This window comes from Talpa occidentalis, unplaced genomic scaffold (genome assembly GCF_014898055.3).
Source record: "Talpa occidentalis isolate TD23 unplaced genomic scaffold, MPIMG_talOcc4v2.1 talOcc4.8, whole genome shotgun sequence".
NCBI lineage: Eukaryota > Metazoa > Chordata > Mammalia > Eulipotyphla > Talpidae > Talpa > Talpa occidentalis.
The window spans coordinates 31,119,293-31,135,489 of NW_023605194.1; the positions used below are offsets into that span (position 1 = coordinate 31,119,293).

Genomic DNA, 16,197 nt, shown 5'->3' on the forward strand with positions numbered 1-16,197 from the left:
GGGGCAACCCGGCAGGCGGGCCCCCCCTCCAAAGGCCGCCTGGTCCCGGCGCAGTCTTGGGCAGGCTGTGGCGCCGACACACAGGAGCCGGCGCGGGCCCCGGGTCTCCGGCTCTCGGCAGGGGAGCGGGGCGCGCGCTCGCCCACGCCCACGCCCCCCACACTTCTGGGCGCACACCCCTGCGCGCGCACGCCGCCACACACGGGCGCACGCACACCGCAGCCCGGCCAGGGGCAGCAGAGGCGGCGGCGGCCCGGAGTGGTCTGGGGCGCGCGTCCGGATCCCCCCGAGGGCGCAGCCGCCCCGCCCCGCCCCGCCCCGCCCCTCGAACCCGCCAAGGCCAGCGCACTGTGGGTTGCAAAGTTTCGCGGTGCTAGTCCGCGGAGACAGCTCGCCGACTCGACTCCGCCGGGCTCCGACCGCCGTGACCGCTGGCTGGGACCAGCGCGGCCCTAAGCTACCCGCCCCTCTCTGCTCTGCGCCCCACGCGGATCGCTGTTCCCAGCGCCCTGCACCCCGGGCTGCCGGGGGCTACCAGCGAGTCCTCCTGCAGCCTCCTGTGCGCCTGCACGCTCCCTCCTCCTCCCGGGCTTCGGCTCTTTGCCGCAACCTCCCACCATGGCCCGTTGCTTCTCTCGGATCAGCTCAGGAGCAGAGCCCCAACTGCTGCCCCTGCTGACACTGCTTCTGCTGCTGCTGCGGACCGTAGGTGGTAGCCACACGGCCCCCGCCCGGTCCCTGCCCTCGGCGGCCGATGGTCTGGCTGGGAACAAGGACCCCCAGCGGTTCCCAGGGGACGCGGCAGCAGCTCTGGGCCCTGGCGCCCAGGACATGGTCGCTGTCCACATGCTCCGACTTTATGAGAAATACAGCCAAAGAGGCGCGCGACCGGGAGGAGGCAACACAGTCCGCAGCTTTCGGGCTCGGCTGGGTAAGTGGAGGGGGGTTCTGGGGCCCTTGTCTTCATTCTCCCCCTGCCTCACTTGTCCATCCCACCCGCCTCTTGCAGCTCCGAGTTTCTCTTCTTTCTATTCATTGACTAGTTCATTCATTCTATCACTAACTATTCACTAAGCACTCTAAAACCAGCCTCTAGGATGAGCCTCCGGTGGCAGAGTGGCACATAAGCACATGCTTCCTGCCCGTGGGGTACTGCCAAGCCTGGGAAGTTGGGTGCAGCCCACCCTCCACAAAAGGCTTCTGAGCAGTAGGTGGAGATGGGACTGGGCTGGAGAGCCTGTGGGGTGGGGGCAGGATGAAACATTTGTATCAAAGGATCAGTTGTGTTGGCTTTTCACAGATGGGGGGACACTGAGGAGGGCACAATCCTATGGCATAAGGCAGCTCTGGTAAAAATACCAGACATCCTGCCCAGGCAGAAGGTGTGAGGTTCTAGCTGAGGGCAGGTAATGTTTCAGTGGCTAGGGGAGCAGCGTGGACTGAGAAAGGCCTTGGGTGGTTGGCGGTGGGTGCTCAGGACTGAGGCCAGCCGGGTCCTGGCATGAAGTATTCAGACCCTAAGGCTTTGAGGAAGGGTCCAAAAGTTTGAGCAGTGAGGCACCCTGCCCCTCTCTCATCCTTGCTCCACTTGCAAGGACATCCTTGCTGTTCCCCTTTCTCCACACCTTGGTTGGTGCTGGACAGAGGCCACTTGCAGAACTCTCCCTGCCCTGCTCTGAGAGCATGTGCAGGCTCCAGCATCAGCAGCCTGCCCACCCAGGTTGGGCCACCTGTCCTGGCCCAGGAGCAGAGAGGTGGTGGGGGATGGGGGAGAGCAGGTGGGAAGACCCTGACTGTCGTGCAGACTATTCATGGTCACAGAACGCCTGCCAGGAAAAAAGTGGGCAGATTTCCCCTGTGGCCCTGTGGGAAAGGTTTCCATCTGTAGGGATGCCTCCTGCAGTGTAGGGAAGACAGTTCTAACTTTGGGGACAGACAGTATGGGTGAGATCTGCCACCTGTTCATCTCTGGCTCTTTGAGTCAAGGTAACATCCATGACCTCAGAACCAGACATGCAAACTGAACTTCAAATAACCATGTACTGGGAAGACTCACTAGATTAGTGCCTCGGGGTCAACCAATGATTCATCACCTGGGGTCCACTTCTGCAACATCATTATTGAATTAGGGCACTTAAGAAGCATGTAGCATGGCCATGACCTTGGAAAATCACTAAAGCTCTGTGGACTCACGTGTACTCTACAAAATGGACAGGTCATACCAGAATCTTCCCTGTGGGGCTGCAGGAAAGATGAGATGAGGTAATGTGTCTAAACCCTGAGTTCAGCACTGGCCAGATTAGGTCTTGGTGCATGTTAATCTCCTGGGAGTACAAAGCATTTGTTTCTTATAGGTGTGGTCTTGACCTTGATTCCATTAACTCAAAGACTTTCAGTAAAAAAAAGCAAGGCTGCCAAGGTCACTGTTGCAATAAGGGGCAGCATGCCATTATATCTGTTCACTTGCTATAGCCCTGAGCATGGAGGGGCACAGTTTCTGTTTTCACAGAATGGGGTAGTGTAAGTCGCAGTGAAGCATAGAATATTAGCCCAGAAAAGCACCTGGACAGTATTTCAACTGCAGTCCTTCCATTTTACAAGTAAGGAAACTGAGACTGGGGAGGGACTGTTCGCTGGTTGGCGCCTGCCATCTGCTAGGCCACTGCTATTTCCACTGCTAGCCCCCTCCCTCCACTTCCATCAGAACTAAGCCCAGAGGTTGGGCGAGAAAGGGAGGAACAGTCTGGGAGATCAGAATTATTCTGAACCTCTCTGGGACTATCTAAAAACTCCAGTACCCTTCTTTGAACCATCTAGGAGCCCTGGGTACAAGTTCCAGTTCCATCAGCTGCTGACTGTGTGCTGTGGCACACATTCCTTTACCTCTCTGAATGTTGCTTTTTTGTACGTGCAATGGGGGAAATTATGATTCCGTGGGATAAAGTAGATTTTGTGTTCTATTAGTGGGTAAGTTTGGCTTCTCGTGTCCTCCCTTGATTCACTTAAATTGGTTCATACCCAGCCCCTCACCAACCTTCAGGGGTACCTGTTTCACCCAGAGACCCAGCTGTGAGGTGTGAGCCTGGATAGGGAGGGATCCCTCATATTTTGGTTAATGAACAAAGTTGAGGGCCTCAGCGGTGGTCCTGAAACATGCCAGTAGCACCTGCTCCATGACAGGGACCTCTGCTGCCTCCAGCGGGCAGTACCTCTTCCTTCTCAACAAGTGCTGAAGGCCCCAGAGCCCACATTGTAATGGGACTATGGTCCTGGCCTGCCACCAGGCAGCATAGCTGAGGTTCAAGTATGGCGTGTGACCTGATGGAACCCAAATGCCACATCTGCGACTTGGGCAAGAGATTAAACTTTTGAAACGGAGCTTATAATGCTCCCTTCCTGAGACATGGCCAGTGCTTAAAGTAGTGCCTGGCACATGAAGAGTCAATCATATGTTAACTCCTACTGTTATTACACCACCCATCCCTCCCTTCCTTTGCTCCCTGAAGTGCATCTTGCTCCCTAATATGCCCACATTAGTGAGAAGAACCTCTGAGCCTAACTCAAAGAGGCAGGAGGTGTAGTTGTACCAGAGGATAGGACTATGTAGGGATCTGAGATTTCCAAAGACCCCCAGAGAAATCAGCTTGTCTAAATAGGTAGATCCTTTCTTTCTCAGAGTCAGAACTCAAAACGTGCAATAATTGCTTGTATTGGCAAATCCCTTTAGCAGTTCACAGTTATATGATCTGATCATGGTTCTAGCCAAGGTCAAGGGCTTGGGGCCAGAGACACCTGGATGCTTACCCTGGCTCTGCTGCTTACCAACTGGGTGACTTCAGGAAGTTATATACCCTCGCTGAAGTTCTGTCTTTTTGTCCCTAAATGAATGACGCATCCCTGCCCCCATTGTGTCAGTGGAGGGATCCAGTGTGCTTATATGCTTGGTGCTTGGAGCTCCATAACTAATATTAGTCTCAGGAGGCTAAAGATGGGAAAATTGAGGCTCAAGGGAAAGTAACTGGATAAAGATCCCGCTGCCCAGTACCTCCACCTCCAGGTGAATTCTCATGGTCAACTATGCTTTCCAAAGCATGAGGCTGTCTGGACTGTTTCAGGATGTGTTTGCTGAGCCCTGGGGCAGCAGGCCAGGATCCCCCTTTGTTAACTGAAGTGAACAGATCTAGCAAAGACCACACTCTTCCCCATCACCCGTCACTCCTCTGAGCCTTGAGTACGCTTGGCCTGGTGCTAGAATGCAGAGATCCAGCCCGCCCAGAGCCCCCGAGTACAGCCCCTCCTCTCTTGGCCTTTGTGTGCTGGGGGAAAAGACAACAAGACAGAAACATCTATCAGGATGTTGGCAAGTGACATGAAGACAATGAATCAAGGGGTGGACATGATGCCTCCTCCAGCTGTGGGAGTCAAGGGCTCCCTTGGTTGGGGTGCCATTCGGGCAGAGCCTGCAGGAGAGAGGAGTGGCCTGGATGAGGAGTGATGAGGGCAGAAGGAACAGCCAAGGCAAAGCCTTGAAATGGAAGCTTCCTGTTTGGACATGAGGCCGGGGAGACCAGGACAGAGAAGTGAAGTGGGGCGGGAGATAGAGTTAGGGAGCTGGACAGTAGGCAGGGCAGCTCAAGTAGGGTCTTAGTAAGGGGTTGAGTTTGATTTGGGGGTGATGGAGGGCTCTGACCAGGCCAGTGACTTGAGATTTAGTGTACTGAGCACACCTGGGGCTCAGGCAGTGATTTGTGAACTGACAGAGCTTCAGATGGGCATCACACCATGATTCCTCTGTCTCCCCCACGCTACACTGAGCTCTTACGGGGCACTTTTGATGCCTTTGTTCTGACCCCAGTCAACCCAACACTCAACCCAGAGGAGTTTTCCAACTCCTGGGAAAACAAGGGAGGTAGGGAAAGAAGAAAGGAGAGAGAGGAAGAAGGAGGGAGAAAGAGAAGAAAAAGGAGGGTTTTGATGAACAAGAAACCTGAGCCAGAGGCACCAACACAGTTCACAGGAAGTAGGAGCTTCTTTTTGGGAATTCTTCTTTGTGGCCTGGGCTCATGCAAGCCAGGAGACTTCAGGTAGCTGCCCCTTCTCCCAGCCTCCACTTGGGGCCCCTGCATTTTGGGCATGCAGGCACAGAGAAGAGGCCCAGCCCATCCATGGGGGCAGCCCATCTCCTACCCCACAGCTCCCCGCAGGGCGGGTCTTCACATGCAACCTGCCTAGTGAGGGGTGAGCTCCCTGGCATCAAGGGCATTCAAGTCAAATGGAGAAGGACCCCTGCCGTGAGTGGGCTCAGTCAGGCTATGTGACCCCTATACTTCCTCCCCCTCTGAATCCCTGAACTTGGTTCCCCACCCTAAATGAGGGCAGTGTTTGCTGCCCCTTCTGCACCCTGTCAGGAATGACCTCCAGGGAGGGGCAGTTTTCCTTTTATGACTTAGAGGTTGCAGTTTTCTTGGGTCAAACATGGCTGTCCTTGCCATGTGGGCACAGTTGTCTTTCTTTACACACTTTCTTGTCCTTTACCTCATCACTGGATTTTCTCTAGGAAGCCCCATCTCTCTCCCTCCCCTACCTTTGTAGTTTTCCACCTCACCCAGGGCTATAGGTTTCCAGGCCAGAATTGCCTACATCCTGTTGAATTCTGGGAAAAGTCAGAAATGAGTGCCCTAGAGCTTCTTAAGTATTTTCTAGCAGGGCGTCTGCTAGAACAATAGGGTTAAGATTTGAACTGATAAAAAGAAAAATGCATCTGCCACATTAGCTGGGACTCTACTCAAACACATGGATGATGGAAGGAGATATCTGAGTTGGTATGGGAGAAGTTTGTTCTGCCCACCTCAATTGGTCCTTCTGATAAAAGGGCTGGGAACCACATTTGTGAGTTCCTTATTTGTGCCTGGCACATTCCATATGTTATTTATTTAATCCTCCAAACAATCACGTGAGATAGAGATTCTCTTGTCCCAAAGCATGACGTGGTTCTCTTGAAGCCTGGTTCCTAGGGCCTTTCCTAGCTTGGGGGTGGAGGGGACTGCATTGCTGGTGAAATTTCATTCCACCCATAGTTCAAATCCAGATGCTGCAGATACACAGCAGCTGCCCACCAGTGCTTCCCAAATTTCCCTGGGATGCAGGTCAGAACATGAACCCCTGGGCCACATTGTCCCTGAGCCTCTGAATCAGCATCTCCAGGAAAGGCAGACAGTGAACAGGAAAATATGGAAGGGCTTAAACCCATGACACTCGAGGCCATAGGACTCGGGGAAGTCAGGATTCAATGTGCTTTCCGTGTGTGTTTGTTCTGAGGTTAAAGAAGACACCAAGCCTAGGGCCTCCCTGGTGGCGCAGCGGTTGAGCGCTGGGTTGCAAAGCTGCCCGCGGCCTCTGCGGGGCCAGTTCGATCCCCGGTTGCTCCCCGGCCACCGGAGGAAGGTCCCACATGGCGCGCAGACCTCTCCTGCCGCCCGCTGCTCCCCTCAGCAGTGTACTTCGGTCCCTCTGCCTGTTCAGCTCCCCGCTCTGGCTCTGGTGAATTCTCTCACCCTTCCTCGCTTCTGACTGTACCCGGTGCATGTATAAACAAAACAAACAAACAAACAAATAAATAAATAAATAAATAAAACATGCCTCTATTTAAAAAAAAAAAAAATTATTAAAAAAAAAAAAAAAAAAGAAGAAGACACCAAGCCTAGACTGCCATTAATTGGGTCTCTATGAATGTCTTTTTTCCCTCTTTCCTTTCTCATAGTCCCTTAGAGTAGGTGAAAATTAAACCAGCCTTCTTCCCAATATTAACAAATAAACTTAAAATGAAGATTTGGGCACCCACCTTGATCCTGTGGGTGCAGGTGTCCAATAAGCTTTGGGCCTGCACATACCTTTGGAGAACCCAACATTAAGCCCCCAACACACACATACACACACACACACACACACACACACGCTACCTCTCCTGGGAGCGCTGTTGCTCTCTCAGATTTACACAGCAGAAGTACATGGGCAGCAGGACATAGACCTGCTGTGATCTCTGATTTCTCACTCATCTACAGCATCATGGGTAGTGTAGAGGGAGGCTCAGAATGACTCCTCCCCCTCATGCAACACAAGGGAGCACTTGACCATTACGGGAACCCATGCTGCCAGGGCTCAGGACGGCTTCCTGGGGATGGGGATGTTCAGCCCAGGGGCCCCACGGCAGACTTAGTAGATCCAGGCAAGACGAAACAACTAGCAGACAGCATGAGGGATGCAGGGCTGGGGCATTCTCAAGCTACAGTTGTGATTTTTGAGGGATCCTGGTCCATCTCAGGGTTTGAGCTTCTGGAGAGCAAGCTGGACGTTGGAGATTTTGTTGCATGGCCTTGTGCAACCCTGATGTCAATCACAAAACAATCATAAAAGCCCTTGGGCAAAACAAATAACCGAAGCCCAGATGACCCCAGTTTCTCTCCAAAGGCACTCAGAATGCTGGAAAAGTATGAGACTCTCTTATTACATCTCATCTGGAAGAATGACCACATTTAATGTCTGTGAATAGAGGGCGGTAGAAATACAGGAGGGGCTGCCATTAGCAGGGCTTGGACCCCACCCAAACCATCCTGAACAACTGCTCCCACCTTAGTTTCTTGACATTAAGTGTCAGTGATGTTCATGTGTTTAGTAAGAAGCAGGGGTGGGGACAGGAGCTTTAAGGTCTACCAGGTCTGAGTACCTTCCCTGTCTGCTCGCTTTTGTTGGCCTGTTTGCAATGAGATGTGGATAATCCCCAACCTCTCTGCAGATGACACACAGTGAAGAAAGCCAAGCTGGCCTGGGAAGGCCCCAAAGTGGGTGTTTCTCCTCCATCCCAACCCTGGGAGGCAGACCCTGTGATTCCAGGGGCCTATCCTGGAGACAACCTAATAGTTGTGCCCTCCTTTGCAGAAATGGTCGACCAGAAGGCCGTGTATTTCTTCAACCTGACTTCCATGCAAGATTCAGAAATGATCCTCACAGCCACATTCCACTTCTACTCAGAACCACGGTGGCCCCGAGCACGAGAGCCACCATGCAAGCAGCGAGCCAAGAATGCGTCCTGCCGCCTGCTGCCCTCCAGCGCGCCCACACGTCAGCACCTGGTCTTTCGCAGTCTCTCCCAGAACACAGCCACGCAGGGGTTGCTCCGGGGGGCCATGGCCCTGGTGCCCCCACCACGGGGCCTGTGGCAAGCCAAGGATATCTCCCCCATTGTCAAGGCGGCACGCCGGGATGGCGAACTGCTCCTCTCTGCCCAGCTAGACTCTGGGGAGAAGGAGCTGGGAGTCCACAAACGCAGCCCTCTGGCACCCTACATCCTCATTTATGCCAATGACCTGGCCATCTCAGAGCCCAATAGTGTGGCGGTGACATTGCAGAGATATGACCCTTTCCAGGCTGGAGACCCAGAGCCCGGAGCAGCTCCCAATAGCTCAGCGGACCCCCGAGTGCGCCGGGCCACTCAGGCCACGGGGCCCCTCCAGGACAATGAGCTGCCAGGGCTGGATGAGAGGCCAGCACATGCCCCCCATACCCAGCACTACCACAAGCACGAACTATGGCCCAGCCCCTTCCGTGTACTGAAACCTAGGCCAGGCCGCAAGGACCGCAGGAAGAAGGGCCAGGATGTGTTCATGGCCTCACAGGTGCTAGATTTTGATGAGAAGACAATGCAGAAAGCCCGGAGGAAGCAGTGGGATGAGCCGAGGGTCTGCTCCCGGAGGTATCTGAAGGTGGACTTTGCAGACATCGGGTGGAATGAATGGATCATCTCGCCCAAATCCTTCGACGCCTACTACTGCGCGGGAGCGTGCGAGTTCCCCATGCCCAGGGTAAGGTGTGTCTGAGTGACACCACTGTGTCTTGAGTATTGTGCGGCTAACTCAGCTCTGACCCTACTGCACGTCCCTCTGCCTCCTGTTGGTAAAATGGGGAAAAAAACACCTCCCATCTCCTCAAGCCAGGGGAAAAGTAGAGGGAAGTCACAAAGTGGCGGCCTGTGGTGGAGACAACCCACAAGTGGATGTGGTTTCGCTGTGCTTTGGAATGTGTAGATGTGGTTATATATGAGCTTGGAATCAGAACATTTCTTTTGCAGTAATGAGATAGGAGAGCCCATCTCCCCACGTTGTTCCCACAGAGTAATAATCTACAGGCATTGAGTAGACACTGCCCCCTACAGATAAGGCAGGTCCCTCAAGTCCCCTCCTTGCCAAAGCTCTTGGATTTGTTCCTGGCCTGGACTTCAGGACACTGGTGTCTGCGACCAGCACAGAACTAGCCTCAGTGGCTTCCCAGTGCAGACTCCCGTCTGCCTCCCTCACGCTCAGGGCAAGCACCCATGGACAGCTGCTCTCGCTGTGCACAGTCTGCAAGACAAATAGCCAGGGCTGTTTCACCCGCTGCACTGGCCCTTGGGTTTCAGGTTCTCACCTGCCCTCAGGGCTGGGTTGTGGCTCTGTCCCTCCATCTCTCGAAGGCCGCTGTGGTGGCTGACGGCCAGCTGATGTCAGCGTCAACCCTCCACATGCTACACATCCTTCTCTCCTGCTTAGTTCCTCTGCTGAGTTCTAGGTCACACCTTCCCCTCCCAGAACGGAAGTCGGTGTATAAATACAATTTGAAGATAAATAAATCAGCCAGCTGGGAAATCCCAGACCCAGGCATGGGGCTGCATTAACCTGTTTGGAAATTAAGAGGCTTCTCCTCAGAGCCTTGCAAGTGCAAAAGAGAGGAAGGGAGATGCCAGGCAGAGAGGCAGGCTTAGCCCAGGCCTGGGGCAGTGCAGGCTGCAACTGGCATTCACTCTATCAGCTTGGCTCACTGCCTTCATGACCTCCCTGATACCAGCCTAAACCCTGTACATCAGGTGTCCCTGCCTCACTTCCACCCCAGAGGCCTTTCTCATCCACACACTGTATGTCAAATTCTTTGGTCAGCAATGAGCTGAAGCTGGCGACTTGGTCCTGTTCATCTAGCTGTAGGCATTTACTGAAGAGACAGAATGGCAGGACTTAGAGCCTTCTGGATGAGAGAGACTGCTTGCATAGGGAGAGAGAGCCTGGCCCCAGTGAGCTCGTTTTCTAAGCACAGTGACTTTCTAACTGAGGGGACTTGGTCAAGTTATTTAGTCATTTTAAGCTTCAGTTTCTTCACTAGTGAAATTAGGTCATATTTACCATAAGATTAATATGATGACAAAATGGGGTGATATAGGTGAGATAGTGCTTGACATCCCAAAGTCAGACCCACCTGGGAAATATTAGTTTCTAGCCCCCTGAGGCTGATACACATACCTCGCCCTTCAGTGCTAAGCACACGACCCCATGGAAAGCATGTCTGGACTCCGCAGTCTGAAATCTGGGCAGCTCTGGCTCCAGTGGAACTGTCTGGGCTTCTCCCAGGCCTTCCCTCTGGACAGCTCCTGCCCAGTCCCAGGTGCTCATTGGGGTTGTGTGGCACGCAGCTGCCCCCCAGTGGCCAGTGCCATGTAAGGATGTGACTTTCCTCTAGGCTGCAGAGGGGCCTGAGGCTCTTGCAAACCTCCCTGGGACTCAGTCTGTGGCTGACTTCAGAGGAAGTGTGTCTCCCTCAGCCCTGCAGCCTCACCTGTCCTTCTAGGATGATGCCTTTTCTATGGCCTTACTCAAAGATGGCCTGTGGGGGTTGGGGGTGTGGGCAGCAGGCCCAGGTAACGAAGCTCCTTTTCCTTCCTTGCAGATTGTCCGCCCATCCAACCATGCCACCATCCAGAGCATCGTCAGGGCTGTGGGCATTGTCCCGGGTATCCCAGAGCCTTGCTGTGTTCCTGACAAGATGAATTCCCTTGGGGTCCTCTTCCTAGATGAGAACCGGAATGTGGTTCTAAAGGTGTATCCCAACATGTCTGTGGAGACCTGTGCCTGCCGGTAAGAGGAGGCATTCTGGGGTGCCAGGAAACCTCCTCCCTACTCCACACCCAGCAGGGCAGAGTGCTTGGAGCTTTCTGGAATGGGGTTTGACTAGGGGTGCAGCTCAAAGGGAGAGCAGAGCTCACATACAACCTTGCTGGGTCCCAGAAAGAGCTGTCTCCCAGGACGTCACTCTGGGGTCTCCAGTGACTTGCCTCCTAAATGCCAGTCTGAACACCCAAGGGATCTTGGAATTAGCCCTCACCTGACCATCACCTGTGTTCCATCCCACTATTTGGAAGGCCTGAAACTGAACGTGTCCACAGTGTTGGATCTGGCGGTCATCATCTCATAACCTGCGAAGAAGGCTGCAAATCTAAGGATGCTTCTTCCATATGGAAAGAACCTCTGTTAAAATACTCAGTTTAAAATGCTTTGGGCTACATATTGGTCACTGGAAAACAGGGCCTCAATAATGGTAAAAATGGTTGTTTTCTTTTGAATCCACTACAAAAGCTTTTATACATACAATATGCACATATAACCAATTTTGGTTTCTTTTTCTTAATATATATTTTATTTTAAAACAAAAAGAGAGAGTTGACACCATTCGCAGAGGTAATCGTGCTGGTCAAGTGTGCATTGTTTAAACATGCCTGTTGAAATAACACATACATATGTTGGAATACTAAAAAATAACCAAGATTTTTATATTTTTGTAAATTATACTTTCTATACTGTAGATTGTGTATGTTATGTGTTTTTATGGAAAACTAATAAAGGTACAATGGTATCTTGAAAAACTGGATGTCACCTATTCTAAAATATCAATGGAGCCCTACTTTAACTATCACATCTGGGTGGCCTCTGGGGACATGGGGACATTTAGGCTCAGGTAGGCCCCCACATCCACCCCAAGGCCATGTACACATGCTTGTCTCTGTCCTAAGCTCCAGAAATGAATCCTTCTCTCTCTCTCTCTCTCTCTCTCTCCCCCCGACCCTCCTACCTTTTTCTCCCCCTCCCCCTCCCCCTCCCTAAAAATAGCCAGCCTACTGGGTGTGAGGTGGTCTTTCATTGCAGCTTTTCATTTTGCATTTCACTCATGATTAGTGATTTGGACCATCTCTTCATGTGCTTGTTGGCCATTTGGATAACTGCTCTGGAGAAAAGTCTGTATAGGTTCTTGGTCCATTTTTCATTTTTTTTCATGTGTTGAGTTTTTTTTAAGGAATACTCTACATATTCTGGGTATTAATCCCTTATCAGATATGCAATTTGCAAATAGTTAAGCCCTTTCTGTAGATTGCCTTTTAATCTGTTGATAGCATTCTTTAGTGAACAAAAGCTTTTCATTTTGATTTAGTCCAATTTGTCTTTTGTCGCTATTGTTGCCTTGCCTTTGGTGTCATATCCAAAAACCCAATGTCATGAAGCACCCCCGCCCCGCCCCATGTTTTTTCTAGGAGTTTCATGATTATGTGTTTTGTATTGAGATCATTGATCCATTTTGTGTTCATTTTTGTGTTTGGTATGAGGTAAGAGTCCAACTTCATCCTGTTACATGGGGATATCCAGTTTCTCTAGCACCATTTTTAAAAAAGACAGTTCCCTATTGAATGGATTTGACCCTTGTCAAAAATTGTTCAACAATTTAAAAAAGAAAAAGCTCTATAAACCAAGGCTGTACACAACAACTTTTATTTACCAAATAACTGCAATAGCAAATAAGGCAGACTTGGGGCTAGGTGTCTTAGGTTGTACATCAGACTTCTCTTTGTGTGGGCAAAGACAGATAAAACCATAAAGCCACCATAGTTGGTCTATGAATAATTATGTGATGGGTTTACCTAGAACAGGGAAATGAAGTATTTAAAGCACCCAATTTATGGGAGAAAGAGGAAGAGGAGGGACAAATAAGATCTTCTGTAGCTTAACTATGGCAACCCTTCCCTGAGGCCCCAGCAATGGAAATTTGGTAATAGGAAAGGACCCTTTTACATGAGGACCCATGCTTCTAGGAAAGACAGAACAAGACTCAAGTCTTGCTCAAAGAACCAGAGTTAAGTGGGACTAATCAGATGGACCAAGACCCATTTGTCCAGGAAGGTCACAAAGTTCCTGAAATCACCCATGTTTAGGAAAGTGGGCACCTGGGCTGCTGATCCAGGATGGACCAGCTCATCTGTTGGGACCACAGGTGACCTCTTCTCTCAACCCAGCCACCTTCCACAGGGGCGTGCCTTCTAGAGAGTGGGTAACCCTGGGGTGTTCCTAAGAAAGTTGTTTCTTGGTGCCCAACAGAGAACATCACAAGTCCTGAGAAGAAACATGGACCAGTCAGAACCTCCCAGCAGCTGTGCACAAGCAGCTCTTTAATGTGCGGGACCCAACAGCAAAGCCAGGTGTCATCGAAAAGCATATGCTAGGACCCCTTTCTCCCACCACCACTCAACATTAAGAAGCTGAACTGATACCACCCCCCACCATCACCTTATCATAGATAAATTTGCATGGCCAGTTAGCCGAAGGGATGCCTTGAGAGGGGGAAATACGATAATATGATCAGGAAACCTGCACACAGTTACGTAAGAACGATAAAGGAGATGTGGAATATTGATTCTCTGAATTTGTGGGGCTTCAAGTGCAGAACATATTTCCATTGGCATGTTGCACTGTACAGCCCTGGGGCCCACACACACCGCAATCTATGGGATCGGCACTCCCAGGCACCAATTGAGCCTCCACTATGCACCACCACTGTCCTTTACCAGAGTCCCCAAACTCCAAGCTACCTGAAAACCTAAACTTCCTTTTAACTCTTTGCATATGTGTATCAAAACTTAACCTGAATGGGTATTTGCATCTTTATTCATTGCAGAAATACAAATGTGTTTATCACAGGCGTTGTTTCCAACCCCATTGGAGCTATGACAGTACGTACAACATAACAAGTTTCCAATCTCTGAAATTTCCCGAATCTCGAAACACTCCTGGTCATAAAGGCAATGAATAGGGAATATGGGACTGCTTATATCTCAAAATGTTGACTGTGGCCATCACTGGATAATGAAATTATAGTCTATCTTTATCTCCTTTTTTATAAGGTTTTACTTCTCCCAAATTATATATGCTGCATACTACAATTATAATCAGAAAAAAACTGCCATTTTTTTTTTAAAGAAAATGTCAGGTAGCAGAACATCCTTAAGCTCCCCCTGAGTGCATTCAGGCCACCCCCACAAGCCCCTTGGCTCTGCCTCTATTTTTAAATAAAGATTTATTTATTTATGCATACAAGAACTGGGGTACAGGCAGAGGTCGGGGGGGTGAGAGGATTCACCAGAGACAGAGTGGAGAACAGAACAGGCAGATTGACTGAAGCATGCTGCTGAGGGCAGCAGCAGGCGAGGCAATAGAGGTCTGCTGGGTCACCTCCCTCACTGGGGATTGAACTTGCGCTGCAGTGGCTGTGGGTAGCTTCATAGTGATGAGTCTTAACCCCTTGCACCACCAAGGAGGCCCCAGCTCTGCCTCTTGAATGTGGCAGGTTCTGAGCTGTTCCCAGGGATGGGATCATGTGGGGGATGCCGGCCCTGTTCTCCAGCTCCTCCTAACCCACTCCCTGCTTTGCAGCTTCATTTCCAGACCTTCACACTCTTTCATCTTTTCACTGCCCCAGGGAGTTCTTGCACTGACTTGGCTCAAAGCCCAGTAAGCTTCCGGCCCTGTCTCCAAGCAGCATTTCTGAACCTGCACCCTTCTTGTGCATCCTCCTTGGCAGTGTCCCCAAAGGATGGGGACAGCAAGTTCTGTCCAGTCCAGCCACTCCAGGACTCCTGGTTTCAACCTGCTTTGGGTGGGAAAAAGGCTCCCCAGCACTGGGATCCCAGACCTCAGTCTACATGCCCATCTTCTTCCGAACCTGCTAAACTCACTCCTCCCCAGGAGTCTGACCAGTATGGAACAAATTCATGTTCAAATCCTCCCCAGAGGAAACCAACACACACACATACACATGCACACACACACAAAGTATTTTTAACTCTGTTATTTGGTCAAGCCCACACATGGTGGAAATGGACAGAGCCTAGGCTTAGGCATACCGATCTTAAAATAGCACAATCCTAGGGGCCTCACAGACCCCTTCTGGGCCACAGTTTCCTTGGACCAAGGGAACATCTTCCAGGCAGGTACCAGCCACAGGGCTTCCCTCATCTTCTCCTGTGTCCCTGGAACGCATGAGTCTCCTGCTGACAGCATTTGTCCAACTGACATGAGCACAGAGCTCTTTGGGCTCCTGGGACAGCACACTTAGTGTGTGTGATGCTCCTAGAGAGCAGGTCAGGGAAGTGCAGGGCTTCCTCCCCAATTCCCAGCCCAGGCTGACCCTGGGGAGGAGATGTGGCAGTCAGAATGTAGCCCCTACTGACCAGGGCCTACAGTGACAGTGGTCATGACATTTGAGCACATTAATATATAAAGTCCTTACAACTGTCTTCTGAATAGTCTTGAAGATGTGAAGTGACTTGCTCCAAGTCACGCTTGGTGTAGAATAAGTGAGAGAACTGGGATTTGAACCCTTATCTTGTCTGACCCCAAGGTCCTCATCGCCTTGCTAAGGTACAGGCAGGTGCTGCCCTCATGCAAGATCATGCAAGTCTTTTGACAGATGAGAAACTGAGGCAAAGAGTGCTTGAGCCACACGAACAGGATCCCACCCCCGCTGGGAGGCAGGCTATGATCGATCTTGATGTGGTCCCTACCATCCACACCAGCCCAGCAATGTCCATGGCCTTCTGGGAGTTTGGTGTTTCTATATTTGGAAGACTTTTTGGTCTTGCTTGTTTCCTGGATTTTTTGTTTCCATGGTCCAGGAGATGAACGTATCATCACTATGTCTCGAGATTCTTCTGAACAAAGCTGGCAAGGAAATGAGAAAGGATCCTAATTAGGGGCGATGACCCTACGGAGAAACTCGGATTCTTTGCAGCAGGCCATGTCCTTCCCACAAGCCCTGTGTATTTGTCAGATGTTTACAGAGCCTTCATTAGCGAGAGCTCCCTTAGATAAGAGGTCGGTGCGCTGCATTGAGGGCCAGATAAGAACAAGTGGAGGACATTGTGGGGACAGCGCGCGAGAGCCTGTGAACTGCTGGGTGATTTGTGCAGAGCTGTCGCCAGGACAATGCGGGCCCACTCCTTCTGGGCTCCTCCCTGCAACCGCTAACTCACCAAGGCCTCCTGCAGTCTCCTGCCCAGGGCAAGAGCACCGTCCCAAG

The 16,197-nt window shown here is 51.3% G+C and overlaps 1 protein-coding gene across 1 annotated transcript; it reads left to right on the forward strand.

Moving 5' to 3' along the window:
• Positions 1–434: 434 nt before the first annotated feature.
• On the forward strand, positions 435–11,639 carry GDF10 (growth differentiation factor 10). The gene is made up of 3 exons (XM_037496054.2): positions 435–931; positions 7,936–8,858; positions 10,747–11,639. Exons 1-3 carry the CDS (start codon positions 619–621, stop codon positions 10,936–10,938), a joined length of 1,428 nt encoding a protein of 475 aa, XP_037351951.1. The 5' UTR covers positions 435–618; the 3' UTR covers positions 10,939–11,639.
• The last annotated feature ends 4,558 nt before the right edge of the window (positions 11,640–16,197 follow it).

Excerpts from the sequence above, each read along its gene's own strand:
- GDF10 (XM_037496054.2), top strand. The coding sequence starts at position 619 with ATGGCCCGTTGCTTCTCTCGGATCAGCTCAGGAGCAGAGCCCCAACTG. Across the intron at positions 932-7,935 it reads CAGCTTTCGGGCTCGGCTGG|AAATGGTCGACCAGAAGGCC; the intron begins GTAAGTGGAGGG and ends CCTCCTTTGCAG. Across the intron at positions 8,859-10,746 it reads GCGAGTTCCCCATGCCCAGG|ATTGTCCGCCCATCCAACCA; the intron begins GTAAGGTGTGTC and ends CCTTCCTTGCAG.